The 24,094-nt window shown below is 39.0% G+C and overlaps 1 protein-coding gene and 1 pseudogene across 1 annotated transcript in view; both read left to right on the plus strand.

Annotated features, from left to right (window-relative positions):
* LOC148370185 (sodium/potassium-transporting ATPase subunit alpha-1) overlaps nucleotides 1–22,512 on the plus strand; it is a 35,933-nt gene extending 13,421 nt beyond the window's left edge. The window contains exons 2-23 of the mRNA XM_088332598.1: nucleotides 4,413–4,526; nucleotides 5,806–5,865; nucleotides 7,156–7,257; nucleotides 9,333–9,434; nucleotides 9,512–9,625; nucleotides 10,105–10,239; nucleotides 10,322–10,439; nucleotides 12,747–13,015; nucleotides 13,081–13,389; nucleotides 14,602–14,736; nucleotides 14,816–15,011; nucleotides 15,083–15,258; nucleotides 15,340–15,476; nucleotides 16,511–16,661; nucleotides 16,764–16,932; nucleotides 16,995–17,149; nucleotides 17,227–17,350; nucleotides 20,372–20,517; nucleotides 20,592–20,722; nucleotides 21,783–21,884; nucleotides 21,958–22,049; nucleotides 22,162–22,512. Of these exons, the coding sequence (XP_088188724.1) occupies nucleotides 4,413–4,526; nucleotides 5,806–5,865; nucleotides 7,156–7,257; nucleotides 9,333–9,434; nucleotides 9,512–9,625; nucleotides 10,105–10,239; nucleotides 10,322–10,439; nucleotides 12,747–13,015; nucleotides 13,081–13,389; nucleotides 14,602–14,736; nucleotides 14,816–15,011; nucleotides 15,083–15,258; nucleotides 15,340–15,476; nucleotides 16,511–16,661; nucleotides 16,764–16,932; nucleotides 16,995–17,149; nucleotides 17,227–17,350; nucleotides 20,372–20,517; nucleotides 20,592–20,722; nucleotides 21,783–21,884; nucleotides 21,958–22,049; nucleotides 22,162–22,190 (3,066 nt within the window). The 3' untranslated portion in view covers nucleotides 22,191–22,512. The remainder of the gene's footprint in view (nucleotides 1–4,412; nucleotides 4,527–5,805; nucleotides 5,866–7,155; nucleotides 7,258–9,332; nucleotides 9,435–9,511; nucleotides 9,626–10,104; nucleotides 10,240–10,321; nucleotides 10,440–12,746; nucleotides 13,016–13,080; nucleotides 13,390–14,601; nucleotides 14,737–14,815; nucleotides 15,012–15,082; nucleotides 15,259–15,339; nucleotides 15,477–16,510; nucleotides 16,662–16,763; nucleotides 16,933–16,994; nucleotides 17,150–17,226; nucleotides 17,351–20,371; nucleotides 20,518–20,591; nucleotides 20,723–21,782; nucleotides 21,885–21,957; nucleotides 22,050–22,161) is intronic.
* Nucleotides 22,513–23,647: 1,135 nt separating this feature from the next.
* Nucleotides 23,648–23,790, plus strand: LOC148370186 (U2 spliceosomal RNA; annotated as a pseudogene).
* The last annotated feature ends 304 nt before the right edge of the window (nucleotides 23,791–24,094 follow it).

A 24,094-nucleotide genomic window follows, 5' to 3' on the forward strand; every position in this document is an offset into this window, starting at 1 on the left:
TAGCTTATTGCTGCAAGCAGGGACAGACAGCGGGCCTTTTTGTCGGGCCTGGTGGCTCTTTTTTTGCTGTTACTGTATTTCCGCCTAAAATTAACTTCATCACTTGTGCTGCCGCAATCATTTATCCCTAATCCAGTATTGCCGCGAGCAGTACTTTTTAGATTTTATCGTATTGCGGGGGTTTCTGGTTCTGTTAACTTGTTGCAGGATAAAGCCGCAATAACACTGCAAAAAGTTGTTGTAAAATAAAAAAGTAATTAAAAAAGTAATACCTAGAATGAGTAGCAATATCTCCTTGGCATATTTTGAAATCAACAGTTTTAACTGGACTTTTTAAATTGCATGCTCTTTCTCACATTTTTTCAGCCTGATGATCCAATCTTGCACCACACCACCAGGGAATTTAAATTCCTTCCGCTTCTCAGTCATTTTAAGCTAACCAAATTTTTTTTCTAGTGCCTCGTTTGTGATTGTCCAAACATCCCTCCGGCCCCACTTCCGTTATCCTACGTGCTGTCCCGCTTTAACTTTTGTCCATCCCCCCTTTCTGCTCTCCCCACTCTGTACTTTAACTGCGCTTTGGCCTTTTTTGCCAACTGTTATTTCCTTGCTGCATTGACAGTAATTTAGAGTTGATAAAAATGAGTTTGGACTTGTTAGGTTTTGATCATGTCCATTTTGTAGCTCCCCATCCATTCCTCCAGTCTTTGCACATTGTTGCTAGTGTGAAGGCTTATCTGCGTAAATCTCTTTCCCGGCAAGGAACGGGCCAGTTAATTCGTCCGGTATCTTTTGTTTTGAGCCCAGAGAACTGAAACTTGGACGGAACGTGAGGAGAGTGTTAAAAAAAGCTCAATGCACTTGTCCTCTCACCATTAAGGCGACTGAAAGAGTGAGAGGAGGGGTTAAAACGTGTTACCGACTGTCCATTCACGTATTTCCAGAGGCGTGGCCTCGGTTGTCTGTAGCAACCGGGTAAAGTCCCGGGAGTGTGCTGTTTGTATGCTCGGTGGCCTTGTTCCGTACGGCTGAATGAGCAGCCCAACAGGTCTGTTCATGGGAATTCTGAAAACATTTTCACTGAATCAGGGGTGCTCACACGTTTTTAAGATGCAAGCTACTGTATTTTCCCAACTAAAAGGTGCACCTAAAAATCCTGATTCGGCTAGAACTGTGAAAGTGCGCCTTATAACTGATTTTTATACCACACAACAGAGGATTTGATTGGAAATGCAAACAGTAATTATATGTACTGTGTTTTACCATACAAGGTTTTATGGTATATTACTATTTCTGATTAAATTGATAAAATAGCGCTGAACTTGTATGCAACGAGAGTCGAACCCAGGTAGAAGTGGTGAGACTGCCAATACTTGACCACTAGTGGTAAAAATGACATATGACAAAGCATTAGACCTTATCTCATGACATTGTTTTTACTCACTGAGTTGTTGGAAGAGAGTGGGTGATTTGCACAGTGCATTCTGATAGGATAAAGCCTGAGTCCGTAAATTCAAAAGATTCTACTTGTTGAAGCCATCTTTGGTCTGAAATCATCATTACACACTCTGTCAAGCTCCTTTTGTTACGTGTGCACGTATGGGAAATTTTAAGACCCGCTCGAATAACCCTTCCTATTTCATCTTTTTGGGGGTTTGGGTTCTTATTTGGACTCTATTTGAAAATGTTCTTTTCATATTTTACTATATTCATCCCAGAATAAAAGAAAACTGCAAGCACGCACATGAAATCACTCTCCTCCCCTTCATTCCCTCCACCTCCTTTCCTCCCGTGTAATGCGCTCAGTGGCTGGAACTCAGAAAGTAAAAGTAAGATAAAAGTAGTGAGCGCAGTGGGAAAAAATATCTAAAGGCTATCTGAACTCAGTTGGGCATTGTTAATACGTTTAATAGAGAAACTATTTGAAACTTTTTGAGGACATTTCAAACTACTTACCTAATCTCTAAACCGTCTTTCCACTTCCACACCGAAAGATTTTAGATCAATGAGAAAACAAAAAGTAATTCAACAAAACAATGTAGAAGCTCTTTGATGTAAACATACTGATTCGTCTCTTTTCATGAGTACAGATCAATCGGCGATAAAATGGTGCTCATGCAAATCTCAGTGTTTCAATTTAAGTAAGGGCGATGTTGAGTTTGGTACGTACATATTTCACGTACTGCTAAAAAGTATGTAGAGTTCGTTCTTGTATATAAAGTGCATACTCCCCACTACACTTTTAGTCAAGATGTCACAGCAACAGACCCTGTTTTGGCTGTACTCCGCAAAGAAATCCTTTATTTAAAAGATCAATAAACAATTTAGGTTCGCTGTTCTGACACTATGATGAGGTGCCAGAGAAAAACTGTAAACCGCCGTAAACTCCAGACAAGAAGACAAAGCAATTTGATTAAGTGAGCGGTATGGGGTGGGCAGAGCTATGGACACAGTGCACTTCCCTCTCTGTCCAGTGTCGTCTGAAGGTAAATACATCAGTATCCTCGTTTGCAGTATATTGTGATTATTATTATTTTTTTACTAAATAACTGCTTGCACCTTGTTTTGAAACTATTATTTGTGACAAAATGTAATGTCAAAATGAGCCTCAACAAACTTAACTAATTGCCGAAAGGAGACAAGTTTAAAGTGGTACATTTGTTGATATGGTACACAGGCTCTGCCATTATTCATGGCGGTTTTGATTAAATTTATCTTGAAATTTATGGTATGGTTTTCTCAAAAGAACGTTAATATAATGTCTTAATGCGTTGGCACTCTCGCATGGTTGAATTCCTATTGCATACGATGTTTTGCGGTCTTGGCCAGCTGCACATTTCATTGTATTACATTAATCTGTAGCTGTACACACAGAAGTTCCTACTGCACTCTCAATTTTGTCCGCCCTAATGTCCGGTGTGCCTTATGTTCGTCACTCAGATTTTATTCCAAACTCTTTCAGTTGTCATATTTTGAATCAAGGCGAACCTCATCTTTTTTTCGTCATTAATAACGACCGTTATTATGGAAAAGATTTTATGATGATGAGTGGAATTTTTGGTTTCCAAAATATTTTAAACGATTAATGGTTGCTGATTATTTTTATAATAAATTTGTTTTTGAACTATTTTGATAAAACCATTTCTAGTATTGTATTGGTTGATTCTTGCACATAAATATTTTTCAAATGTTCCCATTTTATAGACAGTAAATGAGAATATGGTGATAAAGTTCTCTAGTTTCGGCAAAAAAGTCGTGCATTTTAGACTCATTAAATTTCTACTGAAATAGTCTTACTGTTTTTCTGATAATGGCGGATACTCAAATATACCACTCTTAGAATATTACAACATCATGAAAAGAGTACTAATAGGCTGTAACTTCAAAAAATGTTTCTTTCGTTTTCCCAATTTCCACAAGTATTGAATAGGGAAGCTCAATACCCTCATAATACTGGAAAAATAACGTGTTTATGAAGTAATTTTGTTACCATGCGCCATCACCACCCTAGACAAGCCTGTGAAAAACGTATATCTTGCTCTAATATATTTTTATCCGATTTCCCAACTTATTTTGGAAATATGTTGCTGCTAAATGTCATTGCTGTACTTTTTCATTGCAATATTCTTCTGACGCACTTGATATACAAGCAAGTCTCCAAGCTCTACCTTGTAAATATTTTTGCCTATTCATCAAAACATTGATTTTTTTTTCTAGTAAGTCTTTATTACACATTTGTGTTTCTATCAATGGTAATTAAGACAATTACAATATACAATACAGATACCAAAATAATTTTTTATTCATTAAAGATCCCTTCCCCCCTAGAAAAATACATTTTAAAATGTTTGAAAGTCCAGGAAAGCACGCTATCTACTTTGTTTTTGATGCTTGGTATTATTACTCAAACTACTCACCCCACTATCTCTTATTTGTGATGAAAATTCGGACCCCCCCCCCCTGTGCTGCAAAAAAATCTAAATTTGTACATTTTGAGACAAACAAAAAAAAATGTTTTGATGTTAATGTGGTTTGGATTCCACTTCATTACTAGCTTCAGCTCATGATCTGCTGTGGAATTGTTTACCTCAAGCCAGATGGCCCCTGGGGCCCTTGGGTGTCCAGGGGCTAAAATCTGACCGTAGAGATGCGCAACTAGTGTTTTCCCAGCTTAGCTGCCTAGGGGGAGTTCATGCAAGAATAACATGCGCTGGGATCACACTCTCTTCCAACAACTCCCTGGGAAACTTTTTGAAACATTATTAGCTTGCCTTTTTCATCTGGTCGGATTTAGTGTGAAAGCTTGATGCGTTTAAAATATGGTAATCAAGGTCACAGATTTCAGATTTGGAAAAATCATGTTATCATTGTAATTTCAATTTTATCTTCCTTCTACCCGTCTGTGTTTGCAGGAGGGACGAGAGCAATATGAGTTGGCGGCCACCTCTGAGCAGGGAGGCAAAAAGAAGGGAAAGGGCAAGAAGAAGGAAAAGGACATGGATGAACTAAAGAAGGAAGTGGACATGGTGAGAGCAGAATTGTCCTTCAAAATTGCTGGATAATTTATATACGTGTGAACTCTGCCATCATTATGTTTTAAAACAGAAGAGGCCAAAATGTTTTCTCTGTGAGGCCCACACACTAAAAATTGAGTTTATAAAGGCCTTGGTGACTTGTTTTACTTCACTGTAGTATTCCCATCATAGCAGAATATCGATATTTGTTTGTTTTCGTTGTTTTTCCAATCAGTTAAGTTTGGAATTTTAAAAGAATGATTTAATAGTGAAAAAACAATTTGTACTTGTTTTTGGATTCAAAAAGCAAAACATTTATTTTGGTCAATTGCAGCCTAGCTAAAATGGATTTTTAATGTAAACAGGAGTCAATTCAATGGCAACCTTAGTAGAGTAGATCTTTAACGCCCATACTAGTCATCTAGGGCAGCTTAGCTAAAATCTATTTTTGACATGTATTTCTGCCTAACTCTAATTGTTGTTGGACATATTATTCTGTCAATGAAGGTCTAGCTATAGAGGACATTTGACGTGTAACTGTCTAAATATGTTCGACGTCTATAGCAGTCTATGATAGTCTGATGAATAAAGTATTTATCTAGAATGGATCTTTAATGTGCACAGAAATCTTCAATGGGAGCTTAGCTAAAATGATTTGTTTAATGTCTATAGCACCTTAGCTAGAATGGTCCTTTGACATACGTTTCCATCAATGGCTGCATAGCTAAAATTGATTTTTGCTGTATATAGCAGTCGAATGTAAAGTTGATTTTCGAAGGTCTGTGACCGCCCAGCGAGAATGGATCTTAGATGTATATGGCCACCTAAGACAGCGAATGGACACTAAGACAGTTAACTAAAACAACCCATAGCTGTAGCTTGGACAATTCTGTTGATCAAAAGAGGTATTTAAACAAAGACACGAGAACTATAATTCCATTTACAATTTTCAATTCGCATGACTACTAAAACGTAACTCAAACCAAAAGAAATAATCCCATGAAGGCATTTTGTGCTTGTCTGATATGTTGTCAAAATCACAAAAATAATTTGTCCTATTAGTCCCCCAAATGGGGACTTTGTATGTAACTAAATTGTTCAGTCTTCTTTTGGACGTTTGCCTACTTTGACTTTTTTCTTAAATTTACCAGTCAGTAATAGGTGTTTTTTTTTTTTTTTATTATTATTATTTTTTTCTTTTTTCAAAAGATGATCTATTTGGAAAAACAATGTTGTAGTGTGTCCCATAAATTTGGTGCCAAAACCCAGCTTTCTCTGTTAATCTTGGCAGGATGATCACAAGCTGACTCTGGATGAGCTCAGTCGCAAATACGGAACAGATTTGAGCAATGTGAGTCACATTCCACCTGTTCTACAGAATATTTTGCAAGTTGCACCTTATGTGTTGTGAATAGGAAGAATGATTCCTTTTTGGCAAGTTATATTGCTTATATTTTTCTACCTGAATGAAAAAAAATGGAGATGGAATAACAAGCATACAAAAAACATAATTTAAATCCAAATCAAACTGGGGAAAGGTATTTTCACATTATTTTGTAAAATTCAATGTTTAGAATAAATATAAATGTCAAATAGTTACAATTATGCTTATTTGTAATTCACCTACAGTGTAATTTCTAGACAGAAGCTAAATACAAATAAATGGGCTTTTCACTTTATTTTCTCGCAAATGACTGGACAGAAAATCAAAAAATTGACTTGACTGTTTGGTGGCTCCATTTTTGATTATTCATAACAAAACAGAATCAATATTGACTGTCTAATCTCATAAACGATGTTCACTACGTTGTTTTTAATGAGAAAAAAAAGATGATTCAAATTCTGTGATTCTATTTTATTTCGAACCCGGCCTTAATAAGTCCTTATAAATTCTCACATGTACTAATGTATGAAATTGAGACTTAAGAGTAATACATACCTAGTGATTCTGAGCTGTTGCTTTCAAAACAATGGAACGAAGACACAACTTTATATTGTGAGTTCATTCAGTGTGTTTTACTATTCCAATGTCATTTTTAATGCATCAAACCAAATGTGGACTGTCAGTCAAGGGAATGCATTTAAAAAAATAATTCCAACATATTGGGGCTTCAACACTGGCGCAGTTCAAGTCGTCCCAATCGGAATTTAGAGCATAATGTTGTTTGTGGCGCCTATAACGCTGGGTAAAACCTCCAAAGCTTGAATAGACTGTGCCGACACCTGCGTCAATACTTGTTATCCATTTAACATCAATGCTTTCTGCATGTGTGGATCCTGACCACCAGCCCGTCACTGGTTGGTACCCCAACCAACACTTGTATTCATGCAAATGTGCTCCCGGTGAAGATCAAGGGGAATGGTTAATCAGCGCATCTAAATGTGGGGTCTTTGAGCACTGTTTGCATGTGCAGCCCTAATGAACCATGAATAATTGATGAGCAACAGAAACAACCCCGTCTTGATTTTTCTACTGCACTACTTTTATTCCCCTGTGTGCTCATCAAGGGGATGGCCTTTGTTTTCACCTAGGCGCGTCAGTGGTTTGTTGTGTTGAGTTATTCATGGTTCATTATAAAAGTCATAGCCGCCTTTATGCCTTTGAAATGACTCCTCTGTTTTTCGTACCATTGGTTGTTAGGGTTTGACTAATGTCAAGGCAGCCGAGAATCTTGCTCGAGATGGACCCAATGCCCTGACTCCTCCCCCCACTACTCCAGAGTGGGTTAAGTTCTGTAAACAGGTAACACCCCACACCACCCCTTGAGTTTTTAGTTTTGTAAAATTGCCAATTTTATCAGTGAGCAAACATGTACTCATTTTTTTGCTCATGTGTGCCTCCTTCTCAAGGTTTTGGAGTTTTTCCTTGCTCTCATTCATGTTCCAGATCAGGGGATGGTGTAAGGGTAGACCGTAGTATGTACAGCCCTTTAACCCTTATTGTGATTGAGGGCTGTCCAATTATACGTGACTCAATTTTTATTGTGGCACTTAAGCTCACTGACTTTCCCTAAAGTAATAAAGTGGGACGGGGGACATCATCCCGTTTGCCTCTTCCTGTCCGTGCAAATGTTATGCCTAGCTAAAATGCTTTCTATAACTTTTTAATACCCTAGCTAATATTGATTTTTGAATTATATAGCAGTTATCAATGGCAGCCTAGCTAGAATGGATTTTCAAAATATATTTCTGTTAATAGTAGCCTAGTTAAAACTAAATTTTTATATCTTATAGCTTTCACTAACAGCCTAGCTATATTGGATCTTTGACTCATACAACGGTCATCAATGGCAGCGTAAGCTAAAATGGATCTTTGATGGGTATAGTAGTCGTCTATGGGATCTCAGCTAAAATGATTTTTATGTTTATAGCAGTCAATGGCAACCTAGCTAGAATGGACCTTAGACATCAATTTCTGTCAATTTTGGTCTAACTAAAATAGTGTTTAACGTCTTTAGCCATCTATTGAAAGCCCAGCTAGAATGGTTTATTGACGCCTATAGCCTGTGTCACTGGCAGCTGAGCTAAACTAGACCTTTGACGTCTAAGGCAAAATATCTATGGCAGCGAATGAGCTAAGTGTATTCTACTTGCTGCTAAAAAAACGACAGAAACAACTGACTACAAATGGCTCGGGCAGCTCTTTTAATAAAGCAAGTAATAAAAAAGTATTTCAGAACTACCAAGATTCACTTTAAAATTGTCAATCTGTATAAGGTGGACAACCAAGAAAATAAAACTATGGAGGCATTTTGTGCTTAGCTTATGTGTTGTCTAGGTGGATTGGCGGATAAAATGTGGGCAGGGGCAAACCGAGCTGAGCTCAGCACTTTTTTGTTTTTCTTTATATTAACGGTTAAACGACAGTTTCAACAATGTGCTAGTCAAGATATGCTGGGAGAGCTGAAAAATGGATCTAATGTATGTGTATGCGTACATCAAGCTCAAGTGTCTGTTGTCTTTGTTCTGGATTGAACAACCCAAAGGAAAAGGGGCTTTTTTTTAAGTGTTCTGTGTTTTCGATCTACTAGTGCAAGGTTCAGGAACCTACGGCTCTGCAATAAAATATACTCACACAAATCTCACATACAGCATTCCAATTCTACTGCGTTCCAATTCTACTGTGCACAAAGCTGACATAGCGCTAATAGTACAAATGGTTCGGTCCAGTATATAAAGAGAATACTTTTTACTCGCACCAACAGAACCCATTTTCGTTGTATGTCTCTAAAGAATGCTTTATATGGAAGCTTCTTAAACAATTTAGGTTCATTGTTGAGACACTTTAAGATGAAAACCCACCGAACCAACTGTAAATGCCCAGAAACTTCAGCCAAGTACACAGAGCAATGTGTGTGTGATAGGAGTGAGCAGAGCTATGCACACAGTAAAACTTTCTGCCCAGCATCGTCTGCACCGAAGGTAAATACGTCTGTATTGTCGTTTGCAGTATGCCGTGACATTTTTAAAAAATAATTCATGAACATCAACGATCTTAAGTAATTGTGGGAGGGAGACAAGTTTAAACTGGTATATTTGTTGTTATTGGACATAGGCTCAGGCAATTTTCTTGTTTCTTAAATGTTATCAAATCATCTAAAATAAAATACGCTAAATATATTTAAAATTTTGCCTGGAAAGCAGGTTTGGAGATTTTCTTAAAATTTGTCCAAAACTAAATGGTATGGCCCTCTCAAAAATATATATATTTTGCTATTATGGCTGTAGGTCAAAAAGGTTCCCGACCCCTGCACTAGTGCGTCAATTTCCTAACAACCAAATGGCATTTATTTATTTGAATGACTTGCCTCCATTCAGATGTTTGGAGGTTTCTCCATGCTACTGTGGACTGGAGCCATCCTGTGTTTCCTGGCATACGGCATCCAGGCTGCCATGGAACACGACCCAGCCAATGATAACGTAAAATGAAAGAGCCATTGATGATGTTTTGATAAATTGCGATTGATGTATAATATATTGTCTTTTATTTATTGCAGTTGTACTTGGGTGTCGTTCTTTCTGCTGTTGTCATCATCACTGGTTGCTTCTCCTACTATCAGGAAGCCAAAAGCTCAAAGATCATGGATTCTTTCAAAAACCTGGTCCCACAGGTGCCCTTTCATTTTTTGTCAAAGTTTCCAAGATTTTTTAAATTCAAATATGTTAAATCTCTCGCAGTCTAAAAGAGGTTGGGTCAAAACTCTTTGGTCTAGTCTTATATATGTTATCCCAGGTTCCAGGTTTGTTTTTGCAAAAATAAATAAATTGATGAATAAATAAATACAATTGTTGTGAAATAACTGTCAAAATGATTGATACATTTTAAAATATAAAACCCCAAAATGAACCCCAAAGATTGTGTTGCATGTTTCAAACTACCTTAAACCATTTGTGTAGTACAAAACAAACCCTCTAAAGCTGGGTTATTTTTGCCTGAAACAACCCAGATACTGTGCTAATTTCCTGGCAATGAAAAAACGGAACTTTTGGACTAATTAATTCAAGTAGTCAATTTCTTGGACCAAATTTGGGTTGGCTGGTGTCCAAATATTTTCGGGATGCAAGTAACATCATCATGTCCATGTGGTAGCAAGCGCTCGTTATCCGTGACGGTGAAAAAAACAGCATTAACGCAGAGGAAGTGGTTGTCGGCGACTTGGTTGAGGTGAAAGGTGGTGATCGAATCCCTGCCGACCTTCGGATTATTTCTGCCCATGGCTGCAAGGTAAAAACACACAAGGGAAGATGCTAGCTTGACTGAATGGTGGAACAGGCTTCATATTCACAAGCAATTTGACAATTTTCAGGTAGACAACTCCTCTCTGACCGGTGAATCAGAGCCTCAGACACGCACTCCGGATTTTTCCAATGACAACCCGTTGGAGACCAGAAACATTGCTTTCTTTTCTACCAATTGTGTTGAAGGTACGCGTGATGATTTTTGACAATTGACAGGGGATATGGAAGTTTTTGATCAAAATATCTTTTAGAACTTTAAAACATAATAATATTTATAAAATATTAAACTTTCCATTAGCAGAACACAGCAGTATGCTCAGAAGTTCTTAACCGCCCTGAATAAATCCGGTTGCTAGACCGGAACAGATTACCGAGATTCTGCCATCTCAAGTTATTTAATGACAAACAGTTGGAGTTAACTGACATGTTTTCCAAACCACTTATCCTGGAACCCAGCCCAACTGACTTTGGGCAGTGGGCAGGACACTCACAGGCTACACGGACATGCAAAACCCAGTGTTTGTCATATCATATATAAAGTCTCTGGCGGTCTGCCGGGGTCTCATTGGTTCCTGCCTCATTAACTTGTATTATTAAACAAATATAACACTAAATTAAAATTGAAGTTAATTTTAATAACGTCAAAATATCTCATATAAAACAGATCGCAAATGCCATGATGTGCTCGCTAGTACCCTTTTTGTCCTCTCACCTTCTTTTGGTCAATTGGTTATTTTGTTGATTGGTTAATATGCGTGTTTTTGCTGTTGCTGTCGTTGTGCTCCTTCGCTGAGCAGTAGATGTTAGCACATTGAGCACAGGAACTGTAGTGAGCCTATCCGAAAGAGCCGGTTCTCTAAAAAGACCCGTAATTCCCATCAGTAATAAGTTATGCGTTACAATTTTTCCCCATGATTTTGTATCATTTCTAATTGTGTATGCTTTATAACAAATTGTGTATTTTAAAAAATAGATTTAGAAATCTCTTTTTTTTTGCTCTACATAGTCAGAAAAGTGGTGTCTGGTTGTGTTTGCAAGATTTAGGATCGCTTAACAAGGGAATCATTAATAAGGGGAGCAATTGGCTGAGGTTGGCAGGTATGCAAAAACCTGCCAACCATCGAAGAGGAACCGGCATTCTGTCACAACAGCAATGACAAAAGCAGCGGTACTGATATTCAGTCCTGTAATTTACCAAGTCACTGATGAGTATTACATTTAACTCAATTTAAAATTCATATCGGTGATTAAGTGTGTTTACTCACCGATATTTCAATATATTATAATATCTTATCGGCAGTGGAACAACAAGACTTTTTTTAGTGTAATTAGATGCCGAGCAGGTTTTTTTTTTTTCAATTCCTGACTTGTTTACCATGCTTTGTGGATGTGACTTATTTGCTATGTCATTGACTTTCATAATAAGTGTATATATGATTCATTAGTTTACCCACACATTCAGCATGAATCTAACCTCTTTATTTTGCTATAACAATGCACCTAATTGATGCGTTTGAATTTAAAATGTACAGCATTTTCGTCCGGGGGGCATGCCCCTAGAAACCAGCTCGGTAGCCTTGCAGGTAAGGCGCCCACCCTGAGACTGGGAGGTTGCTGGTTCGAGCCTCAGCCGGGTCACTACCTAAGACTTACAACATTGGTACCCATTGCCTCCCTGCTTGGCATTAGGGGCTGGAATTGGGGGGTTTGGTCACCTAATGACTCCCAACACATCAGTTGGGTTCAAAAGGACCCATGAGAATCTCATTGTAAGAATATGGATACCATTAAACTGAAACTGAAATCCCTAGTCTGTGTAATAACCTGTGAAGCCCTTTGAGACTCTTTGTGATTAAGGGCTATACAAATAAAAATGACTTGACTTGACTTGACAAGACTGTTCGTACACTGGGGGTCTCACAAGATTATACGGAAGACACTGCGCCTATACACACATCCATACCTTGGGACTATTAGGATTCCCCAATCAACATGTGTTGCAAATGCATGTTTTTTTGAAATGTTGAACGAGACTGGAGTGCCTGAGGAACATGCAAACTCTGCACAAAGAGGCTGCTAGCTGGAATTGAACCTCATATTATTAAACTGCGAGACAGATGAGCTAATCTGTCACCCAACGTGCTGCCCACTGACAACTCTGCCTAAATGGGCAACAAGAATGCATCCACAGGAAATTTACATTTAAAACATGCTAGCCAAGCTCTAATGCTAAAGGCCAAAAGAGGTCACCAAAAATCTGTGTAGACGATTAATTAAAGAAAATACTCTTTCCAATGTTTGTTTAAAAATAAAGTATTTGATTCAAATTTAATCACAGCTTTTTTTCTCATTTGAAGACTGTACACGATCCTTTTTTTGGCCACCAAAAGTTCTGAAATAAATACTCTTTCCTTGGGCTATAGAATTGAATGGTCCAATATGACGAACACTATGTAAGTGTAAACCCGATTAACCTAGATTTCTGCCCTACAGGGACTGCCCGAGGCATTGTGATTAGTACTGGTGACCGCACCGTAATGGGTCGTATTGCCACGCTGGCCTCAGGACTGGAAGTCGGACGGACTCCCATCTCCATCGAGATCGAGCACTTCATCCATATCATCACCGGTGTCGCAGTCTTCCTGGGAGTGTCCTTCTTTGTCCTATCTCTAATTCTTGGTTACTCGTGGTTGGAGGCTGTCATCTTCCTCATTGGCATCATAGTTGCCAATGTGCCAGAGGGCCTCTTAGCTACGGTCACGGTGAGTCTTAAGTCTTTGCTCGACTTCAGTAGTTTCTCACCAAATAACGACGCTCTCTTGTCCAGGTATGTCTGACACTGACAGCTAAGCGTATGGCCAAGAAGAACTGCCTGGTGAAAAATCTGGAAGCTGTTGAAACCCTGGGTTCCACTTCCACCATCTGCTCAGACAAGACCGGCACCCTGACCCAGAACAGGATGACTGTTGCCCACATGTGGTTCGACAACCAGATCCATGAAGCAGACACCACCGAGAACCAGAGCGGGACATCTTTTGACAAAAGTTCTGCTACTTGGGCTGCTTTGGCCAGAATTGCTGGACTCTGTAATCGTGCCGTGTTCTTGGCAGAGCAGACCAACATCCCCATACTGAAGGTAGAAATTCTTCTCTCAAATAATGCATATTCCTTAGGAATATATGCGTTTCATGCTGCAATTATCTGTAGCATCATCCCCTTTGTGTTGTTTTGTTTTGGTGCCAATAAAGTGATAATGATTTAGAAATGCCAAGTAGCTGACTTGGTGTGAAAGTGAGCAATGTTCTTGCCAAAGATTTTTGGCCCATAAATCAACAAGCTCCCACTTCTTTTTTGGATCATTTTATTCTCTGGTGTATATTACAATACAATTAAAATCTATTGTTTTTGCAGTTTTTTCCCTTTTGGATATAGATGATCCAAGTGTTTTTGTTCTTAAGCCAGACCCAAAGGTTTCCATTTAGAGGTATCCAGTGTTGAGCGTGTTACTGAAAAAAAAGGTTACAGTTACTAGTTCCTTTTTTTAAAAAGTAAGTCAGTTTACTGACACCAAAAAGTACCATGTTACTCTGAAGGTATCTATCTAGATACAAATTGTCATATATACTTGCAAAGAAGCAGAGCCCTAAAACTGCTTTAAAATAGCCACATAATAGAATTAATAGAATAAAAGGTGTACCCACTTGTGGCAGCAGTGAAGCCTTCATATTTCTTGGCTTGTGCAATATTGAATGCTTTCAAACGAACACTCCGTATCCATGTTGTCTCTGGGCTTCAAAGTACTCTAAGATAGCCTTCTCTATTTCTGGGTACTGTCATTTTCCTTTTTTTTCTTCTGGCATGTTGAATTGCAAAAGTAATTTTAGAAATAGATGACCAAAGTTAAGCAAACTTTTACTGGGAAGTTTTGTGCTCACGTTTTCCCCATTGTTTCACCCTTTGTTTGTTGTTCTTGTACACGCCACACACCCCTGCCCACGTGCTGCCTACCAATTGCTACTGGTAACACACAACCACAAACGCGCACATGAGCTGACCCCATGATTTTTGATATTTTATTGTACAGCTGTAAATCTGGCTTGGATGTGAGTATATACGAAAGGGAGAATATTTTGACGCTGAGAAATTCAGTGTCCCCTGTATTTTGTGCTTGATATCAAGTAGTGGTGTAACGTAGTAACGACAATGGAGTTAAAATTATTTAGGAAAAAACTCATTATAGTACTGGTTAAAGAGAATAGTGATTGCGTGAATGGATGCATTTCTTTGTTATGCATTAGTCCCAACACTAGAGCTGACAGACATTGGACCATTTTATTTTTTCCTCCAGAGAGATGTGGCTGGTGATGCTTCAGAGTCTGCTCTACTGAAATGTATTGAGCTTTGTTGTGGGTCAGTCCAAGAAATGAGGGAGAAATATGCCAAAATAGCAGAGATTCCTTTTAACTCTACCAACAAGTACCAGGTATGCATGTTTGCCACAGAAAAGGAGAATCATTTTAATGGACAAAAAGGACTAAAGAGTGGAACCATTGTTTTCCTAGCTTTCTATTCACAAGAATTCCTCAACTGAAAGGGAATCCAACCACATGCTGGTTATGAAAGGCGCCCCAGAGAGGATTCTGGACCGTTGTTCTTCCATTATGATCCAGGGCAAAGAGCAGCCTCTGGATGACGAGATGAAGGATGCTTTCCAAAACGCTTACCTTGAATTGGGAGGTCTTGGAGAGCGAGTCCTCGGTAGGAATTACCCAAATAAAATTGAGCGACGTGTTGTTCAAACACTCATGAGCGTTTTTGTTTATTTTTAGGATTTTGTCATTACAATTTGCCCGATGACCAGTTCCCAGAAGGCTTTGCTTTCGACACAGATGAAGTAAACTTCCCCACGGAGAAACTATGCTTTATCGGCCTCATGTCCATGATAGACCCTCCTAGAGCTGCTGTGCCTGATGCAGTCGGAAAATGCAGGAGCGCTGGAATCAAGGTATGTTTTTGCTGCTTGATTGCTGTCACTATAGAAGGAGGAGACCTACTAAAGTTCGGTTCTAATTACTCTTTTTTTAAGGTGATCATGGTGACAGGAGATCATCCAATCACTGCTAAAGCCATTGCTAAGGGTGTCGGTATCATTTCTGAAGGGAATGAAACTGTTGAGGACATTGCTGCGCGCCTTAACATCCCAATCAATGAAGTTAATCCGAGGTATTGAATTGTTTTTATTGTTATTTAGATTAACCTTGTGAAACATTAAATGCAACAACATGGCTCCAGGGTAAACATGTATAAATGCTTTAAAGAGAAAAACAAGATCAAATACTGTCAGGATAAATATGCAAAACTTTACAAAGTAGTACTTTGTTAGATTCTGTAGTAGCTCCTGTAGGTTCTTTTTTTTCATTTTACTCATATTCTTCTTGAATAGATACTTCTATTGTGGGAGATATTTATTAGTTTATCTGGTTTTAATGCAGATTTGCTATGATTTAGCTGTTAGCCGCACTAGCATTGACTATGTGGGTTTTAGCGTTAGTGGCTCATGGCCCTGACAAGGCCCCTACCATAAGTGAATAGTGTGAACTAGAGGGACATTAGCATTGACCGCTAGCATCACATGGGCAGATTCTACAAGTGGGATACAAATCAGGCTTAGCGCTTATTTATCATCAAGATGTTGACTTCCTGAAGATGAAACCAAGTTGGCTGCTCTTATTGGGTGAAACTCATTTTTTTCATGAGGAATAAGCAACACCAGGCGTTACTTGCTCAAGACACACCACAGGAAATCGTGCCCTTAAGACCCTTGGGGTTAAGGGATTCAACCAACCAACCAACCAATCAATTCAAAGTCTCATCATAAATCTAACTGGATGTGCAATTTGTTGAACAATTTCAGCTGCATCTGTACTTAAACATTACGGTAGCAGAGTTGGATAAATATATTTCCTGTAAAATTACCATTAATCAGACAAAATTCATTTTTATGTCAAAGCAAAATGGTCATTCACCTTTCATTTTGGAACTAATTTAAATTTTGTTATTATTCAATGCTGTCTTTGAAAGTAATGCAAAAAAATCTATTTGTTGTATTCTGAGATACAATATTATAAGCCAAAATTCTTCATCCATAAAATTCAAGACATAGTCCATAGTAAGGGCTATTTTTCAATTGCTATAGTATTATTGTATGTTGGTGTGCATATTCCATGCTAACTTAGGCATGAAAAACTTTATCACAGGGATGCTAAAGCATGTGTTGTCCATGGTGGTGACCTAAAGGACTTGAGCTCAGAGCAGCTTGATGACATCCTGAAGTATCACACTGAGATCGTCTTTGCCAGAACTTCCCCACAGCAGAAACTAATCATTGTGGAGGGCTGCCAGCGACAGGTGCTAACTGCAGCACTTTGTGCTCTTTTCATTTTTTGTGGGGGGCAGGGGCTTCACAAATGCCATTTTCTCTCAACATTTTGCAATTTCATCACCACACAGGGAGCCATTGTTGCCGTGACTGGCGATGGTGTCAACGACTCTCCAGCTCTGAAGAAAGCAGACATCGGCGTCGCCATGGGGATTGCCGGTTCTGACGTCTCTAAGCAGGCGGCCGATATGATCCTTCTGGATGACAATTTTGCTTCCATTGTTACAGGAGTTGAAGAAGGTAATGCAGTTCTCATTACCTGGAAATGGTCCGCAATACTTGTGTTTTCTCTCAATTTTCAGGGCGTTTGATCTTTGACAATTTAAAGAAGTCCATCGCTTACACTCTGACCAGTAACATTCCTGAGATCACGCCCTTCCTGCTATTCATCATTGCCAATATTCCGCTACCTCTGGGTACAGTCACCATTCTTTGTATCGACCTGGGAACTGACATGGTGGGTGTGTAACATCTCCTTGCATTGATTTTAGGTGTGACTATGTAATTGTGAACAGACGGTAATGTGCCTTTCAGGTTCCTGCTATTTCACTGGCTTATGAAGCAGCTGAGAGTGACATCATGAAGAGACAGCCCAGAAATCCTAAAACGGACAAACTAGTGAACGAGAGGCTCATCAGCATTGCCTATGGACAGATTGGTACTTTTTCAAGACAAATTTACCAGTTGGAACTAACGCTTGTTTTCTCCATAGGTTATTTCTGTAGGTCTTTCAGATGGGTTCATGCGGGTGCTTGCATTTTGGGTGAAGTGCTTGCAAATGCTTGAAATGGTTGCAATGTTTATTGGCTGTCTGACTGGATAGACAACACATTAACTGAAGAAAAATGAAACAAGTTCGCTAAAAAATGACACACACTGTTCTCTGGTGGCTTTGCCATTGCATTTCTTCTTTCCGCGTGACTAACGGCAGCTACACTAGTTTGTATGGCATTGTCCCATTAAGCGTTATCACCCCCATTAGGTCGCACCAAAGAGGACAGGTGCATGCTACCCCTAAACAAGGCACTATAAAGTGTATATTAGTGCAAGGATTACGGATCAATTATGGTCATTTATTATGGGCAATCCAAAAATATTAGAGTAGTAATTTCCAATGATAAATTGTAATAGGAAGAACTTTTTACAACTGAAAATGCAATTACCCAAAACCTAAACAAGGAGAGATTTGTCTAAAAATATTTAAACAAGTTTTGTTCAGATCCACTAATTTATTTGCATTTACCTTAATTTCCCGGCCATAGGGTGCACAGTGTCATAGGGCGAAGTCTCTGTAGATGGTTCTTTTTCTGTATATACAGTAACACTAAAAAAAGGTGCAACACATGACAGGGTGTGGGTGCCCTCTGCTTGCAACTGTGTTACAAAAACACAAACGAGCATACAAGTGTGTGCATGTTAAAATACAACCGAGGCAAAGCTGAGTTTCGTTGTGATTTATTAAAAGGCTAGGATAAAACAAAATTTGTCAAAAAAAATTAGCTGGAGCAAACCATTTTTTACCGGTAATCAATGAGCAACAAGAGTATGAGTATGGATGTTAAGAGGGGACTGTATGAGAGTGTGATTGTGCCGACTGTGTTGTATGGTGCAGAGACTTGGAGCCTGAACGCACATTTAAGAAGGAAATTAAATGTTTTTGAGATGAAGTGTTTGAGGAGTATGTTAGGAGTGACAAGATTGGATAGATTGAGGAATGAAATTGTGAGAGACAGATCTGGAGTAGTCGTGGAACTGAGCAAGCGTGTGGATAAGAGAGTACTCTGTTGGTTTGGACACATGGAGAGGATGGATGAGGAGCGAATGTTGAAGAGGATCTACAGAGCAGAAGTCAATGAAAGGAGACCAAGAAGAAGGCCGCAATTGACGTGGATGGATGATGTTATGAGTGCACTGCGGAAAAGAGGTCTAAATCTAGTGGAAGCTAGAGCTCTTGTTGGTGATAGGAATGAGTGGAGAGGTGTTGTAAAATGATAGTGGGATGTTTGGGCGCGTTCTAAGGGATGGACAGGGCACCTCTATGATGTGGCAGGGGTAAACCAGTGAAAGCTGTCGGGCCATGCTGTTGAACAAGACTGTGTTGTGTCACCCTGACCCGAGTGACATGGACTCTTTCTCGTGTCCCGTTTCATCTGGAGGGATGAAAGCATGACCAACTTAGGTGCCGAAGTGCCTAACTTGTTTGGGTGTTTGGACATTTGGGTTGGCCATGGTCCAAAAACTTTTGCGTGTCTTTTTTGTATTTTCCTCTTTTATTTTCTTTGTTATTATATGTGTTTGTCTTGCTGTCGGTCACCCCTCTTGAGGGATATGACCAAGGTAGATAGATAGATTGATGGATATGATCCATAAAATAATTGTCAAAATCTTCGTCTTCAGTTTCTGACCAGATCAGCTTTGCTAAATCTCAATTAAAAGGTTAACTTTCCACACTTTCCAAAAGTCTCGGTAGACATGCTAGCCCAAGCGTTGACAGTCCATTCTTTCTATTTTAATGCGCTAAAAGTTTCTGCGTCACCATAGTCTTCGTCCGGGTGGAAATATGACAGTTTCATGAAACGAAAGCACAAAGACAATAATAACTTTCAAATTGCTAAATATGCTACAGCATTAGCATCTATGAGTGCTCGCGCAAACAATTTATTGCGTATGACATCACGTGTTCTCTTCTGCTTGTTGAAAACGTGTGGCATTCACAAAGGAGAAGGCATAAAAGGCACAGGTGATTGCTTACATGTTGCATTTAGTTGAAAATGTGAAAAATCTCACCAAAAAAAAGACGGACTTCACCTAAAAATGTTGTAAGTGTTGATTCTGTCAAGGATTGAACCTGTAACCTCCCAGTCTCAAGAGCGGGGGCCCAACACTAAGGTCACCGAGCTGGTCTCTGTCCACCGCTTTTACATGACACACTGGGCACACCGCCTGATAGGGCGCACAGCTCATTTTGAAGATCCTTTATGTGCGACTTACGGTTGTGAAAATATTTGAGATCTAAAAACCATATATTTTGATGAATGCTCACGCAAGATCAAAAATCTATAAATCGCAGATATATTTGTGGCTCTGCGAAATACACAATTTACACAGGTTTTCATATTTAAATGGAACTGGATACATTAAAAAATTGGCTTTGAAGGTCTTTAAAAGTGGTATTGACATTCAAGTGTCGAGGTCTGCCATAATCATACGTTTCTGAACTAATTAACGTGTTAAAGTGGGGTCCTTTTTTAACCCTCATGTTTCTTTTCAAGCATTTCGCAACAAAAATCCATCCCTCCATTTTCTATGCCGATTATCCTCTCTAGGGTCACGGGGATGCTGGAGCCCTTCCCAACTGACTTTGGGCACTGGGCAGGGGACACCCTGAACTGGTTGGCACCTAGTCGCATTCAGCTAACATCACAGCACAAAATTAACACATCGCCTGAAAGAAAAAAATGGATAACGGGTTGAAGCCAAAGGATTACAGGAGACACACTAATAATACTGAACACATATATCAATCATCATCATCGTTGCTTGTAGTAATAATCACATGGTTTGAATCATGATACACATTTTACAATTTCTGAGGTTCCCCCATCTCCCTTCATTTTTTCCCGTTCTTATCCTTCTTCCACAAAAATGTGTTTATATTCAGTAATGTGACCACTTGCAGGAATGATCCAGGCCCTCGCAGGTTTCTTCACTTACTTTGTGATCCTGGCCGAGAACGGTTTTCTGCCTCGTACCTTGTTGGGCATCCGTGTCTCTTGGGACAACAAGTACTGCAATGACCTGGAAGACAGTTACGGACAACAATGGGTACATCCTTTCACATTTGCACCGTGACTTTCAATAATTAAAATCTTCATTTTGAAACCTTTTTGTGTGTCCAGACTTATGAACAGAGAAAGATCGTTGAGTTTACTTGCCACACGGCTTTCTTTGCCAGTATTGTCATCGTGCAGTGGGCAGATTTGATCATCTGCAAGACGAGAAGGAACTCAGTTTTCCAGCAGGGCATGAGGTATGGAACATCAGTACTATGTAATACTTTTTTTGAGGAATATCTTTTCTTCCTTCGTGTGTTTGTTATTATAACTAAGTGATTAGATGAGAGTCAGAGTCAGTTAAAATAAGAGCTGGAGATAAGCAGCTCCTTTGACGTTTTTTTTCCTCCAGGATATTTTGGGCATTAATGAGTTACGATGGCTGGAGTTATACACAAATTCGTATGGTGAGGTGGTTTACCATAATTCTTGTACAAAAAGGGAAGTACATAAGCTAATAGTAAATCTAAAGCAAAGTTAAACATTAATAATTAGAGAGCTCACATAGTTGAGTAGGCTATGGATAATAGCCTCGTCGTCATTGGAGGAATCTTGCTAAAAAACGGCTCAACATTTGCCTGAAGAAATTAATCGAATATTGTTAACGGGGAGTTGGACTTCACTTTATGTGATCTTTACCTAGTCGCTTTTTGATGAAAACCCACAGAAAAACTGTAAACGGCCAGAAACGCCAACCAACACACAGAACAATTTGATTGGGCAAATTGTGCAGGTGGGCAGAGCAATACACACAGAGCACTTCACAGACCGGCGCCGTCTTGACGCTCATCTAGAGGGCAGCAGACATGATTGTCGGCCATTTTGCCGCTACGGGTTCCCCCCAAAAAAACAAACAAATCTTATGAAAGGTTGGGCAAAAAATTGAAATGAAAAATTGTGCAGTTTGGTCACTTGAGTCTCCTTGGTCTATATTCTTAGATGTTCTTTGCAGCACTTGTTTCTGTTGCACAACACAATAACATCTATTGAGAAAATATTTAAGCCTCCCTTTCATTTTTCGTATTTTGAATTATATTCATTGTAAAGCTATTTGATTGCAAATACAGATGCTGTAAAGAATACTCTTAAGTGTAATCTGTAATTGTTATTTCTGCATAACGCATACTAGTTACTTGAATTCTCCTCTTGGCCCGCCCACTACGAATGTTGTCAGTGTCAGCAATTGTAAGAATAATAATACATCAAAAACACCAATATTAATGTAATCTTCTTTGTTACCTTGTGTGAACTTTACAGGAACAAGATCTTAATTTTCGGGCTGTTTGAGGAGACTGCCCTGGCTGCCTTCCTTTCGTACTGCCCTGGCATGGATGTGGCCCTAAGGATGTACCCGCTCAAGTGAGTAGGATGCCGCAAGTGCACATAACTGCAGCTGATATTGTTTCGTTGAAAATACCATTGTGTTTTTTAGACTCAACTGGTGGTTCTGCGCTTTCCCTTACTCCCTGCTCATCTTTATCTATGATGAAATCCGCAAGTTGATCCTCAGACGCAGTCCAGGAGGTGAGCGCGTGAAGCATGCTTTATTATCTCGTTCCCCATGTTACAAGCTCATGTTTATTCAAACAAACACTTGCTCATTTCTTTGATACTGTATCTCTTCGTGTGATTCAAGGTTGGGTGGAACAAGAGACTTACTATTGAAGATCAATCAGCCTGTCAGCTTCTATCTACTCCTCCACTCCCGTTGTTGCATGAATATTGTCTTGCTGCTCGGAATAAAATTTTAACCTCTGTAGGAGGACAACCTACCCCTTTGGAACGTGTTTTTATATTAGTTGATGCTTGATACTACTATAGACATACTGAGATGGAACGTGCTGATGATATATGATAATGCTAATAATGACAAGAACACTGAACATTGACTTTGACTATGCGTGCCTTGTTTCTGAAACAGGACCAATTTTATACATGTTTTTAACAGTTATAAATGTTCAATAAAATTCGCTTGAGTCAGGTCCTACATGTGTCCTGTTTTCACTGATTTCATGAAACTGTGACACATTCTTGCACTGCTATAAGCAAATTTGTACAATATGAATATTGTACACATTCAGAATAAACATGAATATGTATTGGGTTTGTGCGGTACGCATATGTACATATTACAACTATAATTTGCTTAACAATCTTAAAATAGACTATTGCAATAGGTTTTGCCACAACAAATTGACAACTTTTCGTTTTAGGAGGCATATGCCTTAACTTATAAAGTAACGATGCTATGATTTATTACACTTGCTATAAAATATGATCTTACATAAAATGTAGCTAGTTTTGGTTAGAAACCAGTCCTGAGTTACTGCACAAAGCCAGCTGGGATGGGCTTTAGTATTCCAGTGAGCCTAAGTATATTTTCTAAGTTTAGAAAATATATGTGCAGAGGCTACACCGCGGTAGAGACTTAAAGTATATTTTGTTTTGGTCTTTATGATCTAAGTTTTAGAATGCAAATAACGTTAGATGATTGTTGCAAACGTTTGATCCTTTTATCACTTACTAATCACTTACTTCACTTACTTGTTCATCTGTTAATAAACAACTGGGTAGACTGCTGGAAGTGTGAATTTCCTTACGGGGATGAATAAAGTATCTATCGATCTATTGATCTAATCTAATCTAATGCTGTCTTTATATATAGCCCTTACAATCTTAAAGGAATGCATGGGCCACGATAATGGTAGATAAAACCTCCCTTGATCTCAAATGTACACGATGACGAGAAAAACCCGTAAAAAACAGTAAGGAAAATGAAGACGTTTTGAGAAGAGGCACATAAGGTAATCAATCCCCTTCCAAGATGATCAGGCTGCAATGAATGTTACAAGGGAACCATTAGAAAAAACACAGTCAACATCAACAATGAACAAGCCGAAATTTGTGGGTGAAGTCCAAGACTGCAACGATGAATTTTCCCAGTTCAATCAGGCGATCTCAATCTATGACTCTTGACTAGGTAAGACCTTAGTGTCGATGTTTGAGCGTGTGTGTTCACCAAACAGTGAAAATTTAGTCTTGATCTGACTGGTTGCTCTGTAAAACAAAGCTGTGCCGCTATTACGAAATCCACGGATCTCGTACCGACTGTGATAATCTAAATATGTTGGCAGGTGCCGTTCATGTATAGCACCATGCTGCTGTAAGTTTGATTTTTGCAATCTGGAGATGGAATAAGAGCTTGCTCTGTCCACTCCACGCATCGGCCCGGTATTGCAGTACCTCCGGGAACGGTGCATTCGCACTGATCGCTGCATGGCTCTGTGGCTAGGACCTTGACTCGGCCTCTTGGCTGAGAGCAAGTGTCTCGGCCCCTTGGCTTTGTAGCGTATTATGATTTGACCCATAATTGATAAAGAATATTGAACAATAAACCTTACAAAATCCTTCCCCCCAATCAAGCTATTTGTGATAGCTTGACAATGTATGCCCAGTATACATATATATATTTATATCCACTAGTAGATCACAATCGGTGTGATGAGCACAGTGTCCAGTAAAAGAAACAAAAAAAGCATTGTAAATCCTAAATCTCCTTAGTACCACAA

The sequence above is a fragment of the Urocampus carinirostris genome, chromosome 3 (genome assembly GCF_059441175.1).
Source record: "Urocampus carinirostris isolate Australia breed hairy pipefish chromosome 3, RoL_Ucar_1.0, whole genome shotgun sequence".
NCBI lineage: Eukaryota > Metazoa > Chordata > Actinopteri > Syngnathiformes > Syngnathidae > Urocampus > Urocampus carinirostris.